We start from the raw sequence: 20,359 nt of genomic DNA on the forward strand, positions 1-20,359 counted from the left end.
TGCTTCCTTCAGTGACTGCTGCAGGCATCACACTTCTCAGCAGGAACGTGCCACTGAGACTGAATTACTGCCCTCATTACACCATACTGTACATTCCCTGGTTATGCTTTGCACAGGGGGCGACATAATGACCTAGTGTGCCCCCCTCTTGTACTCATTTGATATTTTGCATTTAAGCATTGTTGTGGCTCTTATCCAGAGTTACTTACAATCAGTCAACAGGTCAGGGTTCTTTGTGCCGCTCAAGGACTATTTAATCAAGCGCAAGGTTGTCGATAGACACCAGACACATGTTTGACTTCAGGGCGTGGACGTGTGATTGTTTTTGTTAAAGATGTCAGCTATAACAATATTTAAAATGTCATTTACAACCGCAGTAAAGACGGCAAGCCTGCCTGCTGCATGAGTTTGAGTTCAGCTCAGTTTTGGCTCGACGTCCTTTAAGAAGGTGTCGGGGTCTGTGTGGGAAAGGGTTGAGTCTGACCTGTGCATGAGGGGATTGCTAAGCTGATGTTGGTGTCATCCGCTGTGATAATCTCTGGTTCTGAGCCTTCTCACTCCGCTGTAGGTAAAGGCGATTGAAACCCCCGTTGGTTTCGCTTTCAGGAAGAACAAAGCTCGTCAATGACAATGACACTTTCTCAGATGAAACGAGCCCTGTAGTGAAAGAAGTCTCAGTTTTTCTGTGTCTAATTCAAACCTCTGAGTCGACCCAGTCCACCCGCTTAGTGGATAAACGGACAAATACAGGACACTTCTTATCAATAATATACTTCCTCAGCAAATTCTAGACGAGATGACCCCTTAACTTTGCGAATCTCTTCTGGACGTACAAAACTTTCACCAGCATGCCGTGCCAAGACAAACTCCCATTGCTGTCCCAGCTTGATTAGAGAGGACACGTTTGTCACATTGATGGATTTCAGCACATCTATCAGATGTTTAAAGTCCCCTGGCTCGGGGTGCGTACATCACACAGAGAGCATCAGCATTGTTAAGCTTTCAAGCCTTTCATGTGCACTGGGATCAGCACAGACTGAACTAGAGGGACACCTACTGGTAGAACAAGACCTGACACAACAAGCAGATTATACAGTACGGAGGGTTGATTTTAGGCTGAATTTTGTGTTCCTATAGGAAACCTATTATGGTCTGCCTCCTCATTAGTCATTTTTTGCTATGGCTTCCTGTTATTGCTAATCGTCCTCAGCCAGGTCCACATTAACTTCAAGTGCTGTTGTCCACAGACATCTGCTAGCAGCCAGACATCCAGACAAGGTGGTTAAGTGCTTGATTTAAAGTGTCACCCTTCAGCTGTCAGAAGCTCAGCCAAACCTCTCAGTCACCCGCCGGCTGCCGGCCTGACAGCTGCCCACGAATACAGCCACTTAGCTCAAGCTCTGACTCTTTGTCTCCACCTCCTCCTCTCTTCTTCTTCCTCTTCTATTTCTTCACCTCCTCCTCCTCTTCCTCCCCCTCCTCTGTCATTTCGACTATTACCTCCCTCCTTCTTACCCCTCAGGTGATCAGACAGTTGATGAAGAAGGAGTTCACCCTGGAGTTCTCTCGTGACCGCAAGTCCATGTCTGTCTACTGCACCCCCGTCAAGCCGGGCTCCCAGAGCAAGATGTTCATCAAGGCATGAACGAATGATGCAATCACTAACACACAGGAAAATATACTTTTCAGCGCTTCCATTTGAATTCCGTTTTCACCATTGTTTGACGTCTCCTTTCTTGTGTCAATTACAATCCGTCCCCTCAGGGTGCTCCGGAGAGTGTGATGGAGCGGTGTCAGTACCTACGAGTGGGGACAGGGAAGGTGACGCTGACACCGGCCCTGCGTGACCAGCTGATGTCTAAGATCAGGGACTGGGGGACAGGCAGGGACACCCTGCGCTGCCTGGCTCTGGCCACTCATGACACCCCGCCACGCAAAGAGGACATGGACCTGGAGAACTCCACCAAGTTTGTGGAGTATGAGGTAGAGGACCTAAGTAACATCTGATGTTTAGCTTGGGAATCCCAACTTGCATTTTCAGGATTTCAAGGATTTCTAAACAAGGGTTAGATGAGAAGATTGAGACCCTCATGCCTGTCCAATAAATACTAAGCTAGAGCCAGGAGACAGTTAGATAGCTTAGCTTACAGCCTGGAAACAGCTAATCTAACACTAATTACCAGCACGTGATGATGAAGTGTGGAGGTGCCAAACCACCCAGTGCCTTCTAAACTAGTAAGTCAAACTATTCCTTTCATGTCATCGTTTGCAGTTCTCTCTCTTTTGTTTGAATCACAGAAGCTATTAAACCTTCATCCACTTAAAGAATGAGGCTTTCACACTTGGTTCTTCTCCCCTGCAACAGTTCCTTGTTTTCAGCACCAATATAAATAGAACAAACTAGAGTCCACCTCGGTGGAATTGGAAAGAGACTCTGTTTTCAGATACAGCCCTTTACATCCTTAATTCTCCCCGTCTTTCCTCTCCCTTCAGCTGGGTCTCACGTTTGTTGGCTGTGTGGGCATGCTCGACCCGCCCAGGAAGGAGGTGATCGGTGCGGTGAAACTGTGCAACGAGGCAGGTATTCGCGTCATCATGATCACGGGAGACAACAAGGGCACAGCTGTGGCCATCTGCAGACGAATCGGCATCTTCGGGGAGGACGAGGACGTGGCGGGAAAGGCCTACACGGGCCGCGAGTTCGACGACCTCCCGCAGGAGGCGCAGAGGGACGCCGTCAAACGGGCGCGGTGCTTTGCCCGCGTCGAGCCGGCTCACAAGTCCAAGATCGTGGGATACCTGCAGTCATTCGATGAGATCACTGCCATGGTGAGGGGAGGGGATGATGCTCTGATGACTCTCACTGGCACCCACACACCAACTTCAACTTACCTACACTGCTCTCTCCTTCCTACACATACACACCACACATATCTTTGTCACATACAGCGTATTTCTTTACGTCTCTAGCAAGGCGAAAGTTTATTTTCCGCGTCCTTCGGCTGTGATGTTATGTGAGCGATTTGTGGAGGATGCATGAGAAGAGGACGGCGAGGCGTGACATGTTTCAGGTCTCTCTGAAGCTGCTCCCTCAGACACAGCTATCTAAAGCTGTCATCTCCTGCCCGCTCTGCTGCTTCCTATCTGACACACGTCTCAGAAGAGGGGCTGATGGGAGGGAGGGGGAAACAACAATATCACCATTTGCCTGTCACATAGACTTCACCATTCACCGCAGTATCAAGCGGCTTTAGGCCCTGCTACCGCCGATAAACATCTCTCTCCTGCTCAGCTTTAGCTAAATCCCGTCTGGATCTGAGACGATAATGAGACTTTGCATAATGAGACAGCGGTTTGTCTTCAGTCACTGTTAGACTCATCACTGTTTAAAGAATAATCCTCTCAGAAAAAAACGTCACATGGGCTAAATATTTAAAGAGTGATGAACTTAAAGCAAAAGTAATAACAGTTCCAAACATCGCATGACGCTGGTTTATGAGCAGCTAAGAAATTATTTGAGCTTTTATTCTTCAAAGAGATTCATCCAACTCTCTGATCCTTAGAAATCTTCCTCTGTTGTTTGAAAGTAGTTCTTATCTATAAAATATCTTTGTGTTAACAGTAAATGTTACAGCTTCCAAAAGAAATTATGGGTCTTGAGCCTTTCATGGAAATATTAGTTACGTTTTGGGTTTTTGCGGTTTTTAATTCAATTCAATTTAACTTCAAATATAATCTTGTGTTCTGATGCATTAACGATACAAGTAATCTCTTCTTGTCCCAGACGGGAGACGGTGTGAACGATGCCCCAGCCCTGAAGAAAGCAGAGATTGGCATCGCCATGGGCTCTGGGACTGCGGTGGCCAAGTCAGCATCTGAGATGGTGCTGTCTGATGACAACTTCTCCACCATCGTGGCTGCCGTGGAGGAGGGCAGAGCCATCTACAACAACATGAAGCAGTTCATCAGATACCTCATCTCCTCTAACGTGGGAGAAGTCGTCTGGTGAGGAACGGAAAAAGGCACACGGAGTTAAAGCCACCGTGCCGACCGTCTCCACCTCCAGTCTGACCTCCTCGGCTGACGTTTGTGTGTCTCCCCTCTCTGTTTCGCCTTCAGCATCTTCCTGACGGCCATCCTGGGTCTCCCCGAGGCTTTGATTCCAGTGCAGCTGCTGTGGGTTAATCTGGTGACCGATGGCCTGCCTGCCACTGCCCTGGGCTTTAACCCGCCAGACCTGGACATCATGGACAAACCCCCTCGCAACCCGAAGGAGCCTCTCATCTCTGGCTGGCTCTTCTTCAGATACCTGGCCATTGGAGGTAGAATTAGCTCTGATTTGATTAAACTGCTGTTAATCAGTGTGACTCTGTCATGGTGGAGAGAGGTTTCCAGGTTATTCCAGCAGCAGGAGGGTAGAAAACACATGAAAACACATTGTCATGGCAGCTTATATATGGACATTTTCATTATTAAAAATCTTGCTGGAAAGGTGAAAGTTTTCTTTTTTGAGATGAATTTTAACACAGCACCTACAACTTTTATTATCGTACATCACACATCGATAGCCACCTAGCGGCTCTAGCTAGCTAACATGGCACATGATGTTCCAGCGACAAATGGCAGCTACGATAGTGATAACGCTAACTGAGACGACATGAACCCACGTCGCAAAATAAAATTTCAAGCCCAACATGTGACTGCGTCCTCGGCCCGAGTCTGGCCCATATACAGCGCTTCCACATCTGGGCTGATTCTGGCTGTTATACACCGCACCAGGATTGGTCCAAATGTGGAAGCAGCATCTGAGAGTCATGCTGTATGTGGGCCAGGCTTGGGCCGAGGTTGCGGCCCAAGTATTCACCAGAATAATTTTGCTCCCTGGGAAGTCAGCTGTTCAGATAGTGAGAGATGAACTATGAGAGTGTTCAACACCATCAATAGACAGCACAGGTTAATAGCACAGATGCCCTCCCTCATACAAGTAACACTAGCATAAAAAAAGGAAACATTAGCATAAAAATCCACATTAGAAAAAAAAGTAGCATGTATGAAATTAAAGTTAAGCGGTTAGCAGCCCCCTAATTCTAGGTGTTGATATTAACATGTATGAACTTCCTCTGTTCAGAATATAGTAGAGATATACTGTATGTCCAAAGCAAGCAATAACTTCACTAACTTATTTATCAGCCAGACAGGATCGTGAAAAGACGTTTGTGATTTTCTTTTCTCTAAAATTTAAAGACGACAACAAAATGTGGTCGGTCTGCTCGTCTATCAGCTGCCACCAAGTCACACACTGAAACACTGAGCATACATGAAACTGATCAGCAAAGCATTGATCACAGAGCCTGATGAACCTTTACACACTATTCATTAAAGTGACATAAACACACACTAACAGAGTGAGTTTCCTTAAAACAAGCTCTTAAGTCATTGTGATTTCCCTCCACTGCGTGTGACTCTCGCATCGACATTGTTCGGAAAACAAATTTCCATCCTGGGAGTTATAGTAACATATGTTTAATTTATACATACACACTTAATACATAAGTCTCCGACTGTTTCTCCTGTAGGATACGTGGGTCTTGGAACAGTAGGCGCTGCGACGTGGTGGTACCTGTTTGATGAGGAAGGCCCACAAGTGTCTTTCTATCAGCTGGTAAGTTGCAAAATGTTGTTCTGCCAAATCTGAGTCTGAGTCTGAGTCTGAGTCTGAGTCTGAGTCTGAGTCTGAGTCTGAGTATGCTTTGTTGTGCCCTGTCCTCAGAGGAGAGGGTTTTAATTAGCGTTATGTTTCGATATGCATCACCCTCCACGTCTTCTTTACATTCCCCGCTGTCGGACACAGCGATGTCTGGCGATCCCAGCAGTGTACAGAAATAGAAAGGGAAGTTAGACCCCGTGTGGTTTGAATGCACACAGGGTAGGAACGAGGCCAAGGTTGTGCAGCTGTTCCCCCATCAGATCCCAGCTCCATCAAAACCAGGTCACAGGGGTCCAGCCGACACACACACACACACACACACACACACACACACACACACTCACACCGGCTCCTGTCTGTCTCTCTCTCCACAGCGACATTTCATGCAGTGCACCGATGATAACCCCATGTTCCAGAAAATAGACTGTGAGGTGTTTGAGTCCCGCTACCCCACCACCATGGCCCTGTCTGTGCTGGTCACCATCGAAATGTTCAACGCGCTCAACAGGTCAGTCATCTTGTGTTGTACTGCTGAGGTAAACACTCCTTAAATGTCACGGCTGTCAGAGGTTTATGAGAAAGAAGAGACACTGTCATCCACCAAAACACTGTCGTCCGTCTGATGGATAACGACAAACTCTCCGTGCCAGAAAAACACATCCGTCACGAACATCAGTTCTGTTCACTGCTGCAGGACGTAATGTTACTCTTTATAACGCTCATATTTATAATATCCTGTATTTGGTGAATGTGGAGAAGGAATCAGGCTAATACACACACACACACACACACACACACACACACACACACACACACACACACACACACACACACATCTTAAGAAATGGAATATAGCTTTTTTTTTTGAGGAGACAGAAAATGAAAGGAACAGTGGCATGAAGGGAAAACTCCCTGTGTCTTTGCCAGGATTGCTCATGGAGCAAGTCTGTCAGTAGCTCCCTATAGAAACAAATGCTAATGTCTCTTTTAGGAAAGAATCTGAGAAAGGGAAGGTTAAAATAAAGGACTGTCTGACCAATGAAAGTGCATGTTATCCAGAACCAAGAAGGGGGACACGTGTTTACACGGTTGCTAGCAGGAGGGGGACTAGTTGTTATGTTGCATTTAGTTTTATTTGATTGATTGCACAGCTCATTTGTTTTAATTGTCCTATGGGAAACTAATGAAATCTGTGAGCTTTCCAGAATATTATTGTTTGAAGGAATAACTTCCATTTAAGTCCCTAATGTCAAGTTTAGCAGCTAAATTGTCAACATGTGCTGATCTACTAAAACTTCTCTCTGGCAGTTTGTCTGAGAACCAGTCCCTGGTCAGGATGCCTCCCTGGGTCAACATCTGGCTGCTGGGAGCCATCATCCTCTCGCTCTCCCTCCACTTCTTAATCCTCTATGTTGAGCCTCTGCCGGTGAGTACACAGGACAGTTGTTTGGCCAATACTCATATACTCACCGAAGACGGTCCGAATTCACGGCTTCGTGTTCGACTTAAAGGCAGATCCTTTTTGACAACGCGGACACTGGTGTTGTTTCTAAAGACGAAAAAAATATCTTGAGAGAAAAGTACGGTGGCCCTGAAAGAAAAAAGTAATCAATGTGGCAATATAAAAATACATAAATAACAATATTGTGTACCGTATTTATTTTTTGTGGTAGAAGCTTGTTGTCGTGAGGTTTCATATTTCACATACAGAATATAAAGTGGCCGAAATAATTTGGATTTGTTCTAATCTCCAAAACTAGACGAGCAAATGTTGTTTTTAGTCCATCTGTGGTGAGAAGATCCTCCGAGGGTTTGATGTTGATGTGATATTTTGTTTTTGGCAGCTCGTGTGAAAGGGAACATTTTACTGCACAGCCTGACCAGATCTGTTCCGATCACACATCGTGCATAAATTCTGAATATGAATACCGTTGAGAACCATTCAGAAAAATACTTCCAAACGAGTTACGGGGATTTCAGTTCATCTCCATGGAAACACATGAGGCACATTTCATCCCCCTCACAGTCCCGGAGCGAGCCCGGAGCGTGGACTTTTTTGGATTCAGCCAAGTTTCCAGGGGTTCTTTAAATATGACCAGCGCGCTCATCACTTTTTAGTGTCCCCCTGGAAACGTGTGTTGTTCTGCAAACTCATTTCCACTGAGCTCTGTGAAACTGCAGCGTTTCTATATTTGGTTGTGTTTTGTGTGTTTTGCAGCGTGTTTTCTGAGTTTAGCTGCGAACACGAAACTATTTGCCGCAGGTTTCCATATGTGGTCGTGTTCTCTGTGTTTAGAGTGCGTTTCGGTATTTACTCGTGTTTCCTGACTTCGTTTGTTTGCTTGGCCTTCTCTTTGCTTTGTTTGTTTTCTCACATTGCTGTGTGTTGAGCTCACAGGGGCCACCGCATAAAAAGGGCTTCGCTGCACATTGTCAACTGTTGCTCTATATCTACCCTCTGATTCCCATCTGTCCCTCAGCTCATCTTCCAGGTGACCCCCCTGCGCTGGTCCCAGTGGATCATGGTCCTGAAGATCTCCATCCCGGTCATCCTCCTGGATGAGGCACTGAAATATATGTCCAGGAACCATCTAGAAGGTACGTGGAGCCTTTTTCTTCCGCTTTCCCGGTGAATAAAGAATCTGGTCTTATGAGTCTGACATATTTAAAGTTGGTGAGGCTTATTAAAGTCAGTGGTGTTGAAAATCAGATTTTACTAACAAGTCTCTTCTGCTCTTTTTTTCTCTTCTGCATTTCTAAATCAGCCTAAATTCTTTTTATCTCACCTTCTGTGAAAAGGTACTCGATTTCCAACCTCTTCATGCCTTCTCTCTCCAGTAGCTGTAGACTAGTCGCACTGGTTTCTACAGTTCCTAAATTCTGTGTGTTTTGTTTCTTTTTTTCCCCCCACCCTGCAGGTGATGAGGAGAAGAAATATCGGAGGAGATGGCAGCTGAACTAAGACCTCTCCCTCAACACACTCACACAGTTTAGACACACGTCTACCCTCTTCCCTTTATGAGCTAGGAGCCTTTTCTCTCCTCCCCCTGTCCTCATTCCCCGCTCCTGCATGTCCAACAAAGCACCACTAGAAAATGAGCAGGGCTTGCATGAGAATGAGTGTGCAAGAAAGAGAGCATGGCTTTGTACGAGTGTGTGAGTAGATGAACACTCTGTGTGTGTGGTGTGTGTGTGTGTGGTGTGTGTGTGTGTGTGTGTGTGTACAGGGAGATGCAGGCCTGTCTTTATAGTTGCGAGAGCGAGAAACAACTGCAGAAAAAAAGGATAAAACTGCCCAGGGCTCTGCTTTTTAAAGATTTCTGCTCATTGTTTCAGTTTTTTTTTTGTTGTTGTTGTTTTTGACTGTACAGTACAAACATAGTGGTGCAGTACCTGGACTCTGGGGAGGGAAGGAGAGGGAGGACAGGGGGATGATGGAGGGTGATATTGCTGGGTGGGGTGGGAGGGGGGTGGGGGGTGGAGGGTGGGTTTGAAATCAGCACAGAGACCGAAAGAGAGATAGAGAGGAGAAACCTGCCGTGGAGAAGAGACCGGAGGACACGCCGGCAAAAGAAGAGCATCAGCAAGAATGTGGAAAATGAAATGAGCCGGCGGCGTGTGTGTGTGTGTGAATGTGTGAGTGTGTGTGTGTGTGTGTGTGTGTGTTAGACCAATGCAGAGAACCATTGTACCTGTGTGTGTCCACAAAAGCATTATCTGGAGGTACTGCCCAGGCTTCTGGCACCCACACTACTGGCAGTGAATTGCAGCCAGCTCTGCAGGAGCGCGGCCTTATCAGCACGACACAATAACACAATGGCGTCTCTGCTCCTCCACCGCTCTGCGTCTTTACTCTCACCACAAACAAACAAACTCCTGCTCATCGGATCTTACGCAGAGTTACTCTCCTTTTGCCCGTCTTGCTCTCTCTCTCTCTCTCTGTCTCTCTCTCCGTCTCTCTGTCGATGAGGCAGCTGTGGGCCCCGGGGTCGTGACATTATATCGGGCTCTTGAGTTTGGGGTGTGGAGGTGTCGCTCCACCTAAAGGTGTGAATAGCTTTACGCCGCTTGGCCGCTTCGCTTCGGCTCTTAATTCGACGAGCTGAGGTCAGCTCACAGACTTGGCTAAAATAAAAACAAAGAAAATAAAATAAAAATGTCAAACAGCAACCAAACCAGCATATTAGTAGAGTAGTTGTCGGCCAGTCCGCCCAGCTGGTTCTGTTAGCCTCACTTTAATGTCCATCTGCTGCGCTGCCATTGGAGTTTTAGCTGTCGGATATCTAATTCAAAGGTAGATCCAAACACGAGGACGATGCTCGGTGACATTTTGTGTGTCTTGGAGAATCACACTGTTCATCTACCTTTTTAATTGATCCAGTTATTTCTAACCCTGCACCCAGTGCTAAGATGTGTGTGCATATTCGTAGCCTTACTTGAATTAATTCGTCTAATTTGACTTGATAGACATTTTTCAGTCACTGAATCGCACAGAAGATGTAGTTAAAGTAAGTTAAGGAATGGCAAGTAAACCGCTTGATTGTCACGCTTGGTCATGAATCCTTTATATATTAGATACGTTTTAACGTCCATGCCTTATACAGCCCACTGCACCTCCACATTGAATATGTGGTTCAAATGAATGTGTTTCTTCTTCCGCCTTTAATAACCTTTTCTCACCCTCTTCCACCACTCTCTCTCTCTCCTGCGTGTCATAATGATTCTCATCACTTGAGGTCTTACAGACTCTGAATGTCCACCTGGTCTGAGGCATGTTTTTTTTTAATAGGAAACCCTTTTTTTTTTTCTTTGTGCTTCGCGCTGCTCCCTCAGCTCCAACTGCTCTTTCAGTGCTTTGGCGATTCACTTGGGTATTGTTTTATAATGATTAATAATAATGTATTTGACTGAATGAACCCGCGGGGGTGTGGATTGTGTCTTTAAGTCTTAATCATGGGGTTTGTGTCGGGCCCTGGCGCCCTGTGGACCGGGTCAGGGGTGTTTTTGGTCTCTTGTTGCCTCCACACAGGAGAGAAGAGAGTGTGCACATTCAAGAAAGAACTTTGTAAAGGTGCTGGATCAAAAACAGGAAACAAGATGTCCACACCGTGTCAACTGCTTCTGACTCATTTAACGATGCTCGCTTTTCAATCACAGAGATCTTCAAGGTCGGGCTGCGATCGGCGACTATTTACATAAATGATTGATCATTTTTCAAGCAAATTACCAAATATTTGATGGTTTCAAGTTCTCAAATGGGACAATTGACTATAATTAAAAATAATATTTTTGGATTTTAGTAAGAGACATTTAGGGATGTCACCTTCTGCTCAAAGTTATTGTATTTTTTCAGTTTTCTGATGTATTATAGACTGATGATTGATTGAGAAAATAAAAGATGCCCGCTTCAGTGCCTGACGCACATCTGTGCAGGTTGTTTCCAAAGGAATTGAACTGGGAGTCATTGACACGATGTGCAGATCTTTATTGTTTTTCCTCCCTTTTCTTGCTTCCAGACATTATTTCAAACGAGCAGGACTGGTTTCTGCATGGTGTAAAATCTAAAGGGAAATCCATCCTTAAAATCTTCAGTCTGCTGTTGCTTGGAGTTTTCTATGTTGTTGTTTTCATCTATTTTGTTGCTTGGTGATGTTTTTTTTGTTTTTTTTCTTACCCCAGAGGAGAACCAGCCAAACTTAGACGGCATGACATCATTGAGTCCAGATATTTCCAGGTCCACATTCTCTCTGGGGTCATGGTTGGAAACGTACAGTAGGAAATCACTCACTCCAGCAGAAGTTGATAATGATTAAGGGGAAGGACACTAAAAAGTCAATAACAACACGTCAGCAGAAACAACATGCTCTGAACATCACAGAATAATGATTTAAGGGTGGACTATTCCTTTAATTTTTATCCCAGACGCTAGATTTTTGATTATGTTTGACATAAACAGCCTTTTACATTCAGTGATTATTACGTTTCCTTTTTTTTTTTTTTCACCACCATGACAATGACAATGTGGCACCTCTGTCCAGACCAGCAGACACCCGTCCCCGTCCCAGGGCTCCATGGCTCTGTAACATGCTGGCACTCTGGCCACCGGGCACTATAGGTCTGTATAGCCTTGTTATTTACTACTGACTCCTCAACTCTGTACAGAAGAGGAGAATATGATCGCATGGAACCTTGTTACTGTAATAATAACCTATACAGTATATAATATTTAATTTTTGATAACTTTAATCAATTAAATCTACTTACCAACAACAGACAGACTTGCGAAAAAACATTTTTTTTATGTTTCTTTTTGAGCACATGTTTTTTTTTTTTGGTTTTTTTTGTAGAATAGAAAGGTTGTTTCTTCATTGTTCCCGTTTGGTTTTTACAGTTACTGGGGTTTTTTGTGTCTTTTACTGTAGGGAAAAGAATATGACGTTATCACTTTAAAGATAGACAAGAGTCATGCTTACGCTAATTAAATGATGATGACCCTGATCATGTCAGTGATAGTTATCCAGTGTGAGAATGTTCAAGAATTTGTGAATGAACTGTGTCTGGTTTACACTGAGCGATTAGCAGTGATGAATCCTGGCTTATGAAGTTTTATGACTGTATATTGAAGGGCTTGGTGAGGATGCAGGCTCTAGAGACCCGTGACAGTCCAGCGCGGTTCTCAAAGTCATCTGCCACCAATAAAAAACAACCTCCCTTCCTAACAGTGAAGGAGTGATCGGTTTCATATCAATAACATTTGACCAGTGGTTTCCTTTATTCGTTGTCTGTATAGACAAGTGAACAGTCTCTAGAGCCTGAGTTCCACCTCTGAGAAATTAAAGGATTCTCTGTATTGCCTTGTTAATATTAATTGTGGACACATAATTTTATAAATGAAAAAGACGTGGAAATAAAGATTATTTATCTTGTTATTTATTCAGAGCTTGTGTTATTTTTCATGCACCTTTTTCTTTGTGGATTATCCTGAATAAACAACAAATTGTTTTGGTTGCTTTGAGGAGCCCAGACAAAATTCAGAGTGGGATAACTGTAAACTGGACACAAAAGATAAAGTTATCTGCACAGCTAGACGCCACGAGGGGGAAAGTTTTCTTGGTAGAAATGGGTTCATGAATTTTTCAGACAGTTTTTCTCCATTATTTTTGATGCGATGTAGGAAACAAAACATCCAGTTCTGAGAATAGGTGACACATGCTGCAGAAGGTGCTGTGTCCTCAAAACTGTTCATGACCAAGTGTAGAGCATTCACATCCAAAAAACTATAAATCATCCAAACAGAAAACTCAGTATAGAAATAATCATATATTGCAACAAAAGATTTGAAGACTGGAGACACACGACACATCAAACCTTGAGCTGAGACCTGCAAACATTTAATGATGAAAACACAGATTACAATAATATTTGGGGAACCATATTTCTCTCCTCACCACACCTGTAATATCAGACAACTTCACTCAACTCATAATTTACATTACAACAAACCTTGAAGTGACTCTGCCTCAAAGTATCACAAATATATTAGATAATTAAAAATCAAAATGCCTTAACATGCAAAAATCAGATCAGTCAAAGTCAGATTAGCAAACTGTGTTAAAATATGCAGAATATCAATTAATTACAAAGACAATCAAACTAAACTAAAGAAAAAATGACATGTACCTTAAAGTGCTACTTTATAATTCAAACGTCGTATAGCTTCAGCCTGATGAGTCAACGTGACGATACTGTGGACGTTGCTTTCTCTTTAAAGGACCGAGCTGAGAAATGTAAACTTTTGTGTCGTCATCTCTTCGGTTTTCCCAGAGTTTATCTGAAGGTTATGAGACACACACCTCCCTCCAAACACCGTGGTTCCTCTTTTGCGTTTCGAGTCAGCTTTTCACTAAAAGCTCCTTTTTTTTTCACATTTTGACACATTCTTTTAGTCAGCTATTTACTCAATTTAGACTATTTTAAATAAACTAAATTTAAAATAAGGCTAAAATATAAATTGCCTCAGGCTGTAGGTCATGCTCAGAAACATTTTCACCACCTGTTCTCTCTTTAAATGTCACTTAAAATAAATAGTTTTTTTTATTTTTTATTTCATTTTCCAGCATATGGAGGCTGTTATGTCTCTCAGGTAGCACAATCCAACTGACAAAGAACCGTTTCTATCGAGTCAAATCAATAGAAACACATTCCTCTGTATTGTGATCAGAAAACTCTCACTCAGTGTCCGCATGAAAACGTGCACGCCAGCATTTGAAGCTGTGATCACTGTATCTTGCAGTATCAGCAGAAGGTTTTGCAGTGCATGAAATCAATGGAGAGAAACAGCGACACAGTGTGTGCACTGAACCTTTTGGACCAGCAGGGGGAGATATACTCCACCTTTACTCTGTGTAAAGCTGCAAGGTGGGAAATGTGACTCCATCCTTTACAAGAAGAAGCATGAACTGATTCTGTAACACAATGTCAACACAAACGCATCTGCTCAGGTGGAGGAAATGAAGCTTCTCTGTCACAGATGAACAGAACAGATGAAGAGGGAGTTTTTGTCTGTGATTTCTCCACGAAACAGACGCAAACACTCTGGATCTACACTCAGCTTTTTAGGTTTTTTTTAATCGGCTGACTCAACGTGTTTACCTGCACCTACCTGTCTGCATACAAATTACCCACACAGCATAACTGCTCCTGCTCGTGCTCATGCTTCCTCAGCTCTCACATGTGAGAATGACACACGCCTCCTCTCCAGGGGAAGTTCCTGGAGTGAAGGTGGGATCCCGAGGGGCTGCGGGGAGAATAGAAAAAGCATCTCATTAGTATTAGGCCGTTATTTCCACCCTGAGCCTCAGGAGGATGCAGGAGAGGGAGACTCAGCAGGGCCGGTGTCCCAGTGAAACACACAGACCAGGGAGCTGCTGGAAAAAAAAACCCAAAAACTTAATGCAATAATGAACCAATGGAAAAGTCGAACACAGGGACAAAGGTGTTGGAAAATAAAGATGTTCTTTTTTTTCTGTCTAAATTCTAATTGAAGTTGATTCTGTGTTTTTTTCTGCTGATAATTTTATATCAGCGTGACTGCCGCCCGAACAACAAGGTGGAAGATTTCCTCTGATTAAACTGGATGCTCTGCTAAAGCCACAGCAACAGGAGAGTGGCACTCCAAACGCACAATCATGAAAAGTGCCTGTGATTTGTTTTTTATATATTTAAACTGAAATCAAAGTTTCATGTTGATGAAACACAAGAAAAAAACTGGACTTTGTGCAGATGAATAAGAAGACCCTTGGAGCTGTGGACACATATTTAAAATGACAGACAAAATCAATGCAAACATGACAAGCTAATGACAAAGGCTAATCTGAGCTGCACGACAAGAAAAGTCAGAGAGGAGATTGAGATTAATTGAGGATTTTTTTTTTTTATGACCGTTCTCTTTTTCTTTCTCTCTGTGACTCATGTCTTTGTTTTTCTGACACTGACCACAGTTCTTTGCAAAGGAACACATGAAAAAAAACTTTGGTTTCATTATAGGCTCCCACTCGAGGCTTCATTAAAACATCACTACTGTTCAACCAGGATGGAGCTCTGACACAAACAGGGGTCACAGATCTCTGCAAACCATCTGGTCATGCACCATGCCTATATTAAGCCGGTCGTACTATGCACATACAAGGCTTGGCTGTGGCTGATTTGCACTATGACTCATATGAGAAGAAGCAGAGGCTACTTGCTGTGCAGCGGGCTGTGTGAGGACACACGTCTAGAAAAGCGCCTCCAGACAGAAAGGAAGACTTTAAATTTGCGGGGTGATTGTGCTGTGAGGGAGGACATTCTGCCCCTTATCCCGTGGTGTCAGTCTGTGTTGTGCTGTGAGGCTGAAGCTGTTGCCAAGAAACTAAATGAACTTGCTGTGAACTTCCCCCACGGCTGCTACAAGGAAGAGAGACAACTCTCGAAGGCTAGAGCACCCATAAAAACCACGACACGCTCGGTCCAGCAGTTACTGCAGTTGTAGTGCTGATAAAGAGTCTAATACACTGTGCAGTGTGTACAGCGGACTGTGGGGGACAGACAGTCGATATATATACATACATTTACTAAACACAGGTGTTTGTACTTGAGTATTCTTTTCATAATATTAAGTGACAGTAACATTAGCTTCTAATTATAATAATTATAATTATAATAATACAAATGTAATATTGATATGAAATGAAACAATGACAGTTACTTTGCCTGCCAATAGAAATATATGGTAATACTAATAGTAAAATGTTATAGCCTTAGCTGATTTAGTGGCTATTAATTCTAATATCTAGGTAAAGTATAATGTTTTCAATAGCGTTAGCTGCTAACATCATCACAGATCTAATGTTTAGACAAAATCTTAAAAGGTGTCTTTAACATTAGCCGCTAATTTGGTCATCAAGATTTCAATGTCAAGATAAAATCTATGCTACTTTAGCTGCTAAGTTTCCAAGAAGTGACACATTCACAGTGACAGTCACATTAGCTACTAATTCTGCGTCTTACCAATCTATTTTTAAAATGAACAACAGTAAGAGTTAGGTTAGCTGCTGGTGTTATCTACTGACAATGACAATATATTGATACTAAACTGAAGGCAAGGTGAAAAAGGTCAGTAACCTTAGCTGCTAAGTTGGCCATTAACTATAATGTCTAGGTAAAACATACTGTAAGGTTGTATTTGTTTTGCATGTTGGCAACTTTGGTTTTAGGATGTGAAGAATGTGAACCTTAAAGCTGCTGACCTTTGGGGGAGCAGGATACCAAGGAGTCTGTCACACATCTAAGTTTTATGGTTATATTGGTGTTTAGGAGTTTATCTACATCCTTGCAGAGATTTAGTGACGAAGGTACTTCCAGGAGGATATAAGCAATAAAAGTGAAACATTGAGAGAAAGGTTTTGAGGTTAACAGATGATAGTTACCATGCCCTGATCAAGTTAGGATATAAGCAGCTGCAGTTCAGACTTGGTGTACGCAGAACCAGATCTGTCCCAAACTGAAGCGTTGTGGGTCTGATCTGTACACGTTTCCATCTCTCGGTCACAAGAAATCATCTTTTCACATACTTTCAATAGCATTAGAGGGAAAGTGCACTTAGTGCTGGAAGACATGACACCAGGATGCTATTTCTTATAGTAATATAATCATAATCTATGAAAAAACAAACAAGTGAAAGACAGTTTAAATATTTTGGGAATTAGACTGTATTTCAGACACAGCATCAGCTGGTAATTATAACTTTGCTGTTTGCAGGTAGACAGCATACACCAGATCAGAGGGCAGAAATACTGCCTCAGAAATATCAATACATCATACTATTTAAATGTTATTGCAACACTGTGTATTAGTTGTTTATTTGCTAAAGGTGAGACAGTTCTGAAGGTGTCAGCTCTGTGTCCCCCATCCTTCCACAAGAGAGGAGGAAAAGCCTTCAGACTCACCACTGACGAGTCCCACGGGTCATTACCTGACAGTGAGTTTTACTTTACATTAGCTGCTTCAGTGAGGGTGGACGTTCACTGCTTCGCACGCTTGATAACTCTGAAGGTAATTTAGATCCAGAATGTTTGACAGGCAAAGAAACAAACAAACTGTGAATGTAATACGAGACTCAAAGATGATAAAATTAGACTGAAAATGTAAAACCAGTAAATGAGAATAAACTAAACACTTTGCCTGTAAGAGCTGGTGTGTGTCTTTTAATGTTAATGACAAATATCAACATTAAATTATTACTTCACAAATTACAAATCTAATGTTTTGCAATGTTTCATTTTTTTTACATACTTCCACAAAATAAGCTTGATAACTTACGTGTCAGTTATATTGCAACACTCAGCGACTGATGTGTAATTAACAGCTGGAGACCAACGTGGTGAGTGTTTACAGAATGCAGAGACCAGTCAACCGTCCCTACACATCTTGTACCTTGGGGAAGAGACGACGACGTGCCAGCCCTTCACTATTATTTCAGGCCGCGCCATCGAAACAGATTCTCCATGTTAGACATCTATTACACCAGGCAGTGCCTCGCCGCCTGGGAGCTTCTCTAGCATCAGGTGTATTGTTTACATTTGTATTCATGCATCATAACCTGCAGAAAATGTGTAGAATGTCATTAAAATGCACATTTAATAATAGTTGTATAATATGCCAAAGTTGTTGTTGTTGTGATAATAGTATCAGATCATTGAGACAGGAAATAACCTAGTGTATGAGTGATATGTGACCCAGATATAGAGGTAATTTCCCTCACCTGGTCGGGTCAAATGAACAACAGCATTCTGGGTTAAATGGTAAAACCCAACGCTCGGCCCAACCCAGCACCTGTTCTGTCCCACAGTTAATCAGAGGTGGGGTTAGGGTTGGTTTATTTTTTAACACAGTTTTTTTAATGCATGAGTAAAAATGTGTACCGGCTACATGAAAATATAACATTTTTTAAGGAAAGGTCATAAAATTTCAGGCATAAAGATTTTCATTCACATAGTTTTTAATGCTCTTAAATGTCAGCATTGGCCAAATTTGACCAAAACAGTTGTAAAAACTAAAGACAGGTCTTTAATCTTGTCAATATATCTAACATTACATAAAATACTCTCAAAGAGAAGAATGTTTTGGGCAGTAACGTGACTCCTGTTTTATTTCTTTCTAAATCCAATCTCCTTTATTTGTGGCTCAGAGTCTAACAGTGTGAGGCGACAGTAGAGCTCATGGCTCAGCCCTGACATGTATATGTATGTATCTGACTGTGAGGCACAGAACCACTGCTCAGCAAATATTCCCAGGGGGAAATAAAGGTCAAACGTATCTGTTGGGAATTAAATTGATGCTGATGGCCGGAGCTGATGAATTTGTTCCTACAACATGTTCAGTCGGATAAAGTGGAGAATGAGTAATTAGATCACTAATTCACTAATCACTGAGATGCTCAAGTGAATTTTGTCAATTGGATAATAAAGGAGGAATATGGCCAGTAGAGGCGCAATCACACATTCCCCACCAAATTCACTTTGTGGTAAATCCAGTCTGTAATGGAGGAGCAGAATGGAAGAGTGTCATCTGTGAACGTTTGATGTGTTCACTGCGGGTATAATGCTGCAGCCTATCACATAAAGACACAACTATAGGCTGCCTTCCTGTATAAAGCGGTAATTGAGACACTGTGGCACAGCTCTGGGGTGGCTGGTCATGGTGCGGGAACATGGCGGATTTTAGGACCCATGGAGTCATTCCCTGTCGAATAATAAAAGTTGGGGTTATCTGTGAGCTGTCGATGTGCGACAAAAGCAGTCAGTCAGTGTGTTTCCAAGTGTTTGTGGCCAGCCCCTCTGCCGCTCTGTGCACATTGCAGCGCTGCAACAGTAGCCTGCTGCGGGCTGTGTGTGCGCTCAGCCGCTGGGTGTCTTCACTCTGCGTGGCTTCACTGTAGTGTGTGTGGGCTGGTCTGCCCGTGTTTTCCGGAAGAGAGGGTGTGAAACATGGGACACATCTCAGGTCAGCGGCTGATCCTGCCACACATCTAGTGTGTGTGCGCGCGCGCGCGCGTGTGTGTGTGTGTGTGTGTGTGTCGGGGGGCGGGGGGGGAAGCCCGTGCGGATGCGTCTCTTGTCAGTGTGTGTGAATGATCGGCTGTGAGCAGGGAGAATCAAGCGGAACATCCCTCTCGATCCCTTTGACTGAGAGGCTTCAGGGGCTCAAACACGCTCATTAGGGTAAGTGAAACTTTTAAGATCATCTCGGTGCGGGTGCGTGTTGCCTCGGGGTGCGGGTGCGTGTTGCCTCGGGTCTTGCAGGGGTCTGTCGCTGCTGTGTAAATGTGGGCAAGTGGAGCTGAATATGCCCTTGTGCAATGCAGCTGGATCTCAGTGCACGTGTTTCCCCCCGCCGTGTTTTATTGATACTCAGTGAATTGCTCAGTGGCGGGTACGTACGGATAGTGCATCCTCTGCAGTTTGTTGCACTGGATTTTTTTTTTTTTTTTACCACTTTACACACAGGGGCGGGCACTTTGCACCGGGAAATTGGAAGCTGCAACGAAATGCAGCACGCATGCACGACAGTAATGTGCCACTGATCTGTATCATGCACCTGACATGACATGATGTTGCCTCACAGTCACACAGGACATTTAAACTGTGTTGCTTTGTAAACTGAGCTCCGGGTCCCACCGTGGACCCGTGAAGGAGCTCCCAGTAATCTGGGGATTTCTTTTCAGTTTGCTCTTTAGGAATTAGGATGATGTCTGCTTTGATCACAGGATTTCCAGATTAATTGATCAGTCAGTGGATAGGAAATTAACCAGCAATAAGGCTTCTGATTGTTGATGACTCATTTGGGTCATTTTTCAAGAAGAAACACAGCAAACAATTGCTGGTTCTGGTTTGTCAGATAAGAGGATTTGCAGCTTCTCTGTTTGTTTGCAAATGAAATATCTTTGGCTTTCGGACTATTGGATGCACAAGAAAAGCAATTTAAAGATGTTCACTTGGTCTCTGATTACATTTTTTTAAATGATCTCATGTAGGTGAGTGTAAACCTGTTTTTTTTCCTGTTTGTCTCTGTGGCATTCGTTGCTCCAAAGGAACTTGGTGTCTGGTTAAAACA

At 43.4% G+C, this 20,359-nt stretch overlaps 2 protein-coding genes across 8 annotated transcripts in view; both read left to right on the forward strand.

The window, feature by feature from the left end:
* The window catches only part of atp2a3 (ATPase sarcoplasmic/endoplasmic reticulum Ca2+ transporting 3), a 42,431-nt gene extending 33,407 nt beyond the window's left edge, over positions 1-9,024 (forward strand). For 2 of the 3 annotated variants that reach the window (XM_056396807.1, XM_056396809.1), the window contains exons 12-21: positions 1,523-1,639; positions 1,765-1,983; positions 2,494-2,829; positions 3,785-4,005; positions 4,120-4,322; positions 5,577-5,662; positions 6,082-6,215; positions 7,016-7,133; positions 8,188-8,305; positions 8,626-9,024. In XM_056396807.1, the coding sequence (XP_056252782.1) occupies positions 1,523-1,639; positions 1,765-1,983; positions 2,494-2,829; positions 3,785-4,005; positions 4,120-4,322; positions 5,577-5,662; positions 6,082-6,215; positions 7,016-7,133; positions 8,188-8,305; positions 8,626-8,669 (1,596 nt within the window). In that variant the 3' untranslated portion in view covers positions 8,670-9,024. Of the gene's footprint in view, positions 1-1,522; positions 1,640-1,764; positions 1,984-2,493; positions 2,830-3,784; positions 4,006-4,119; positions 4,323-5,576; positions 5,663-6,081; positions 6,216-7,015; positions 7,134-8,187; positions 8,306-8,472; positions 8,507-8,625 lie in introns of all 3 variants that reach the window. The other variant, XM_056396808.1, reaches the window with a different exon arrangement.
* Positions 9,025-19,025: 10,001 nt separating this feature from the next.
* The window catches only part of camkk1a (calcium/calmodulin-dependent protein kinase kinase 1, alpha a), a 62,793-nt gene continuing 61,459 nt past the window's right edge, over positions 19,026-20,359 (forward strand). For 2 of the 5 annotated variants that reach the window (XM_056396751.1, XM_056396754.1), the window contains exon 1: positions 19,266-19,467. The gene's annotated coding sequence lies outside the window, so the exon portion shown is untranslated. The other 3 variants (XM_056396752.1, XM_056396750.1, XM_056396753.1) reach the window with 3 other exon arrangements.

This window comes from Seriola aureovittata, chromosome 15 (assembly GCF_021018895.1).
Source record: "Seriola aureovittata isolate HTS-2021-v1 ecotype China chromosome 15, ASM2101889v1, whole genome shotgun sequence".
Classification (NCBI taxonomy): domain Eukaryota; kingdom Metazoa; phylum Chordata; class Actinopteri; order Carangiformes; family Carangidae; genus Seriola; species Seriola aureovittata.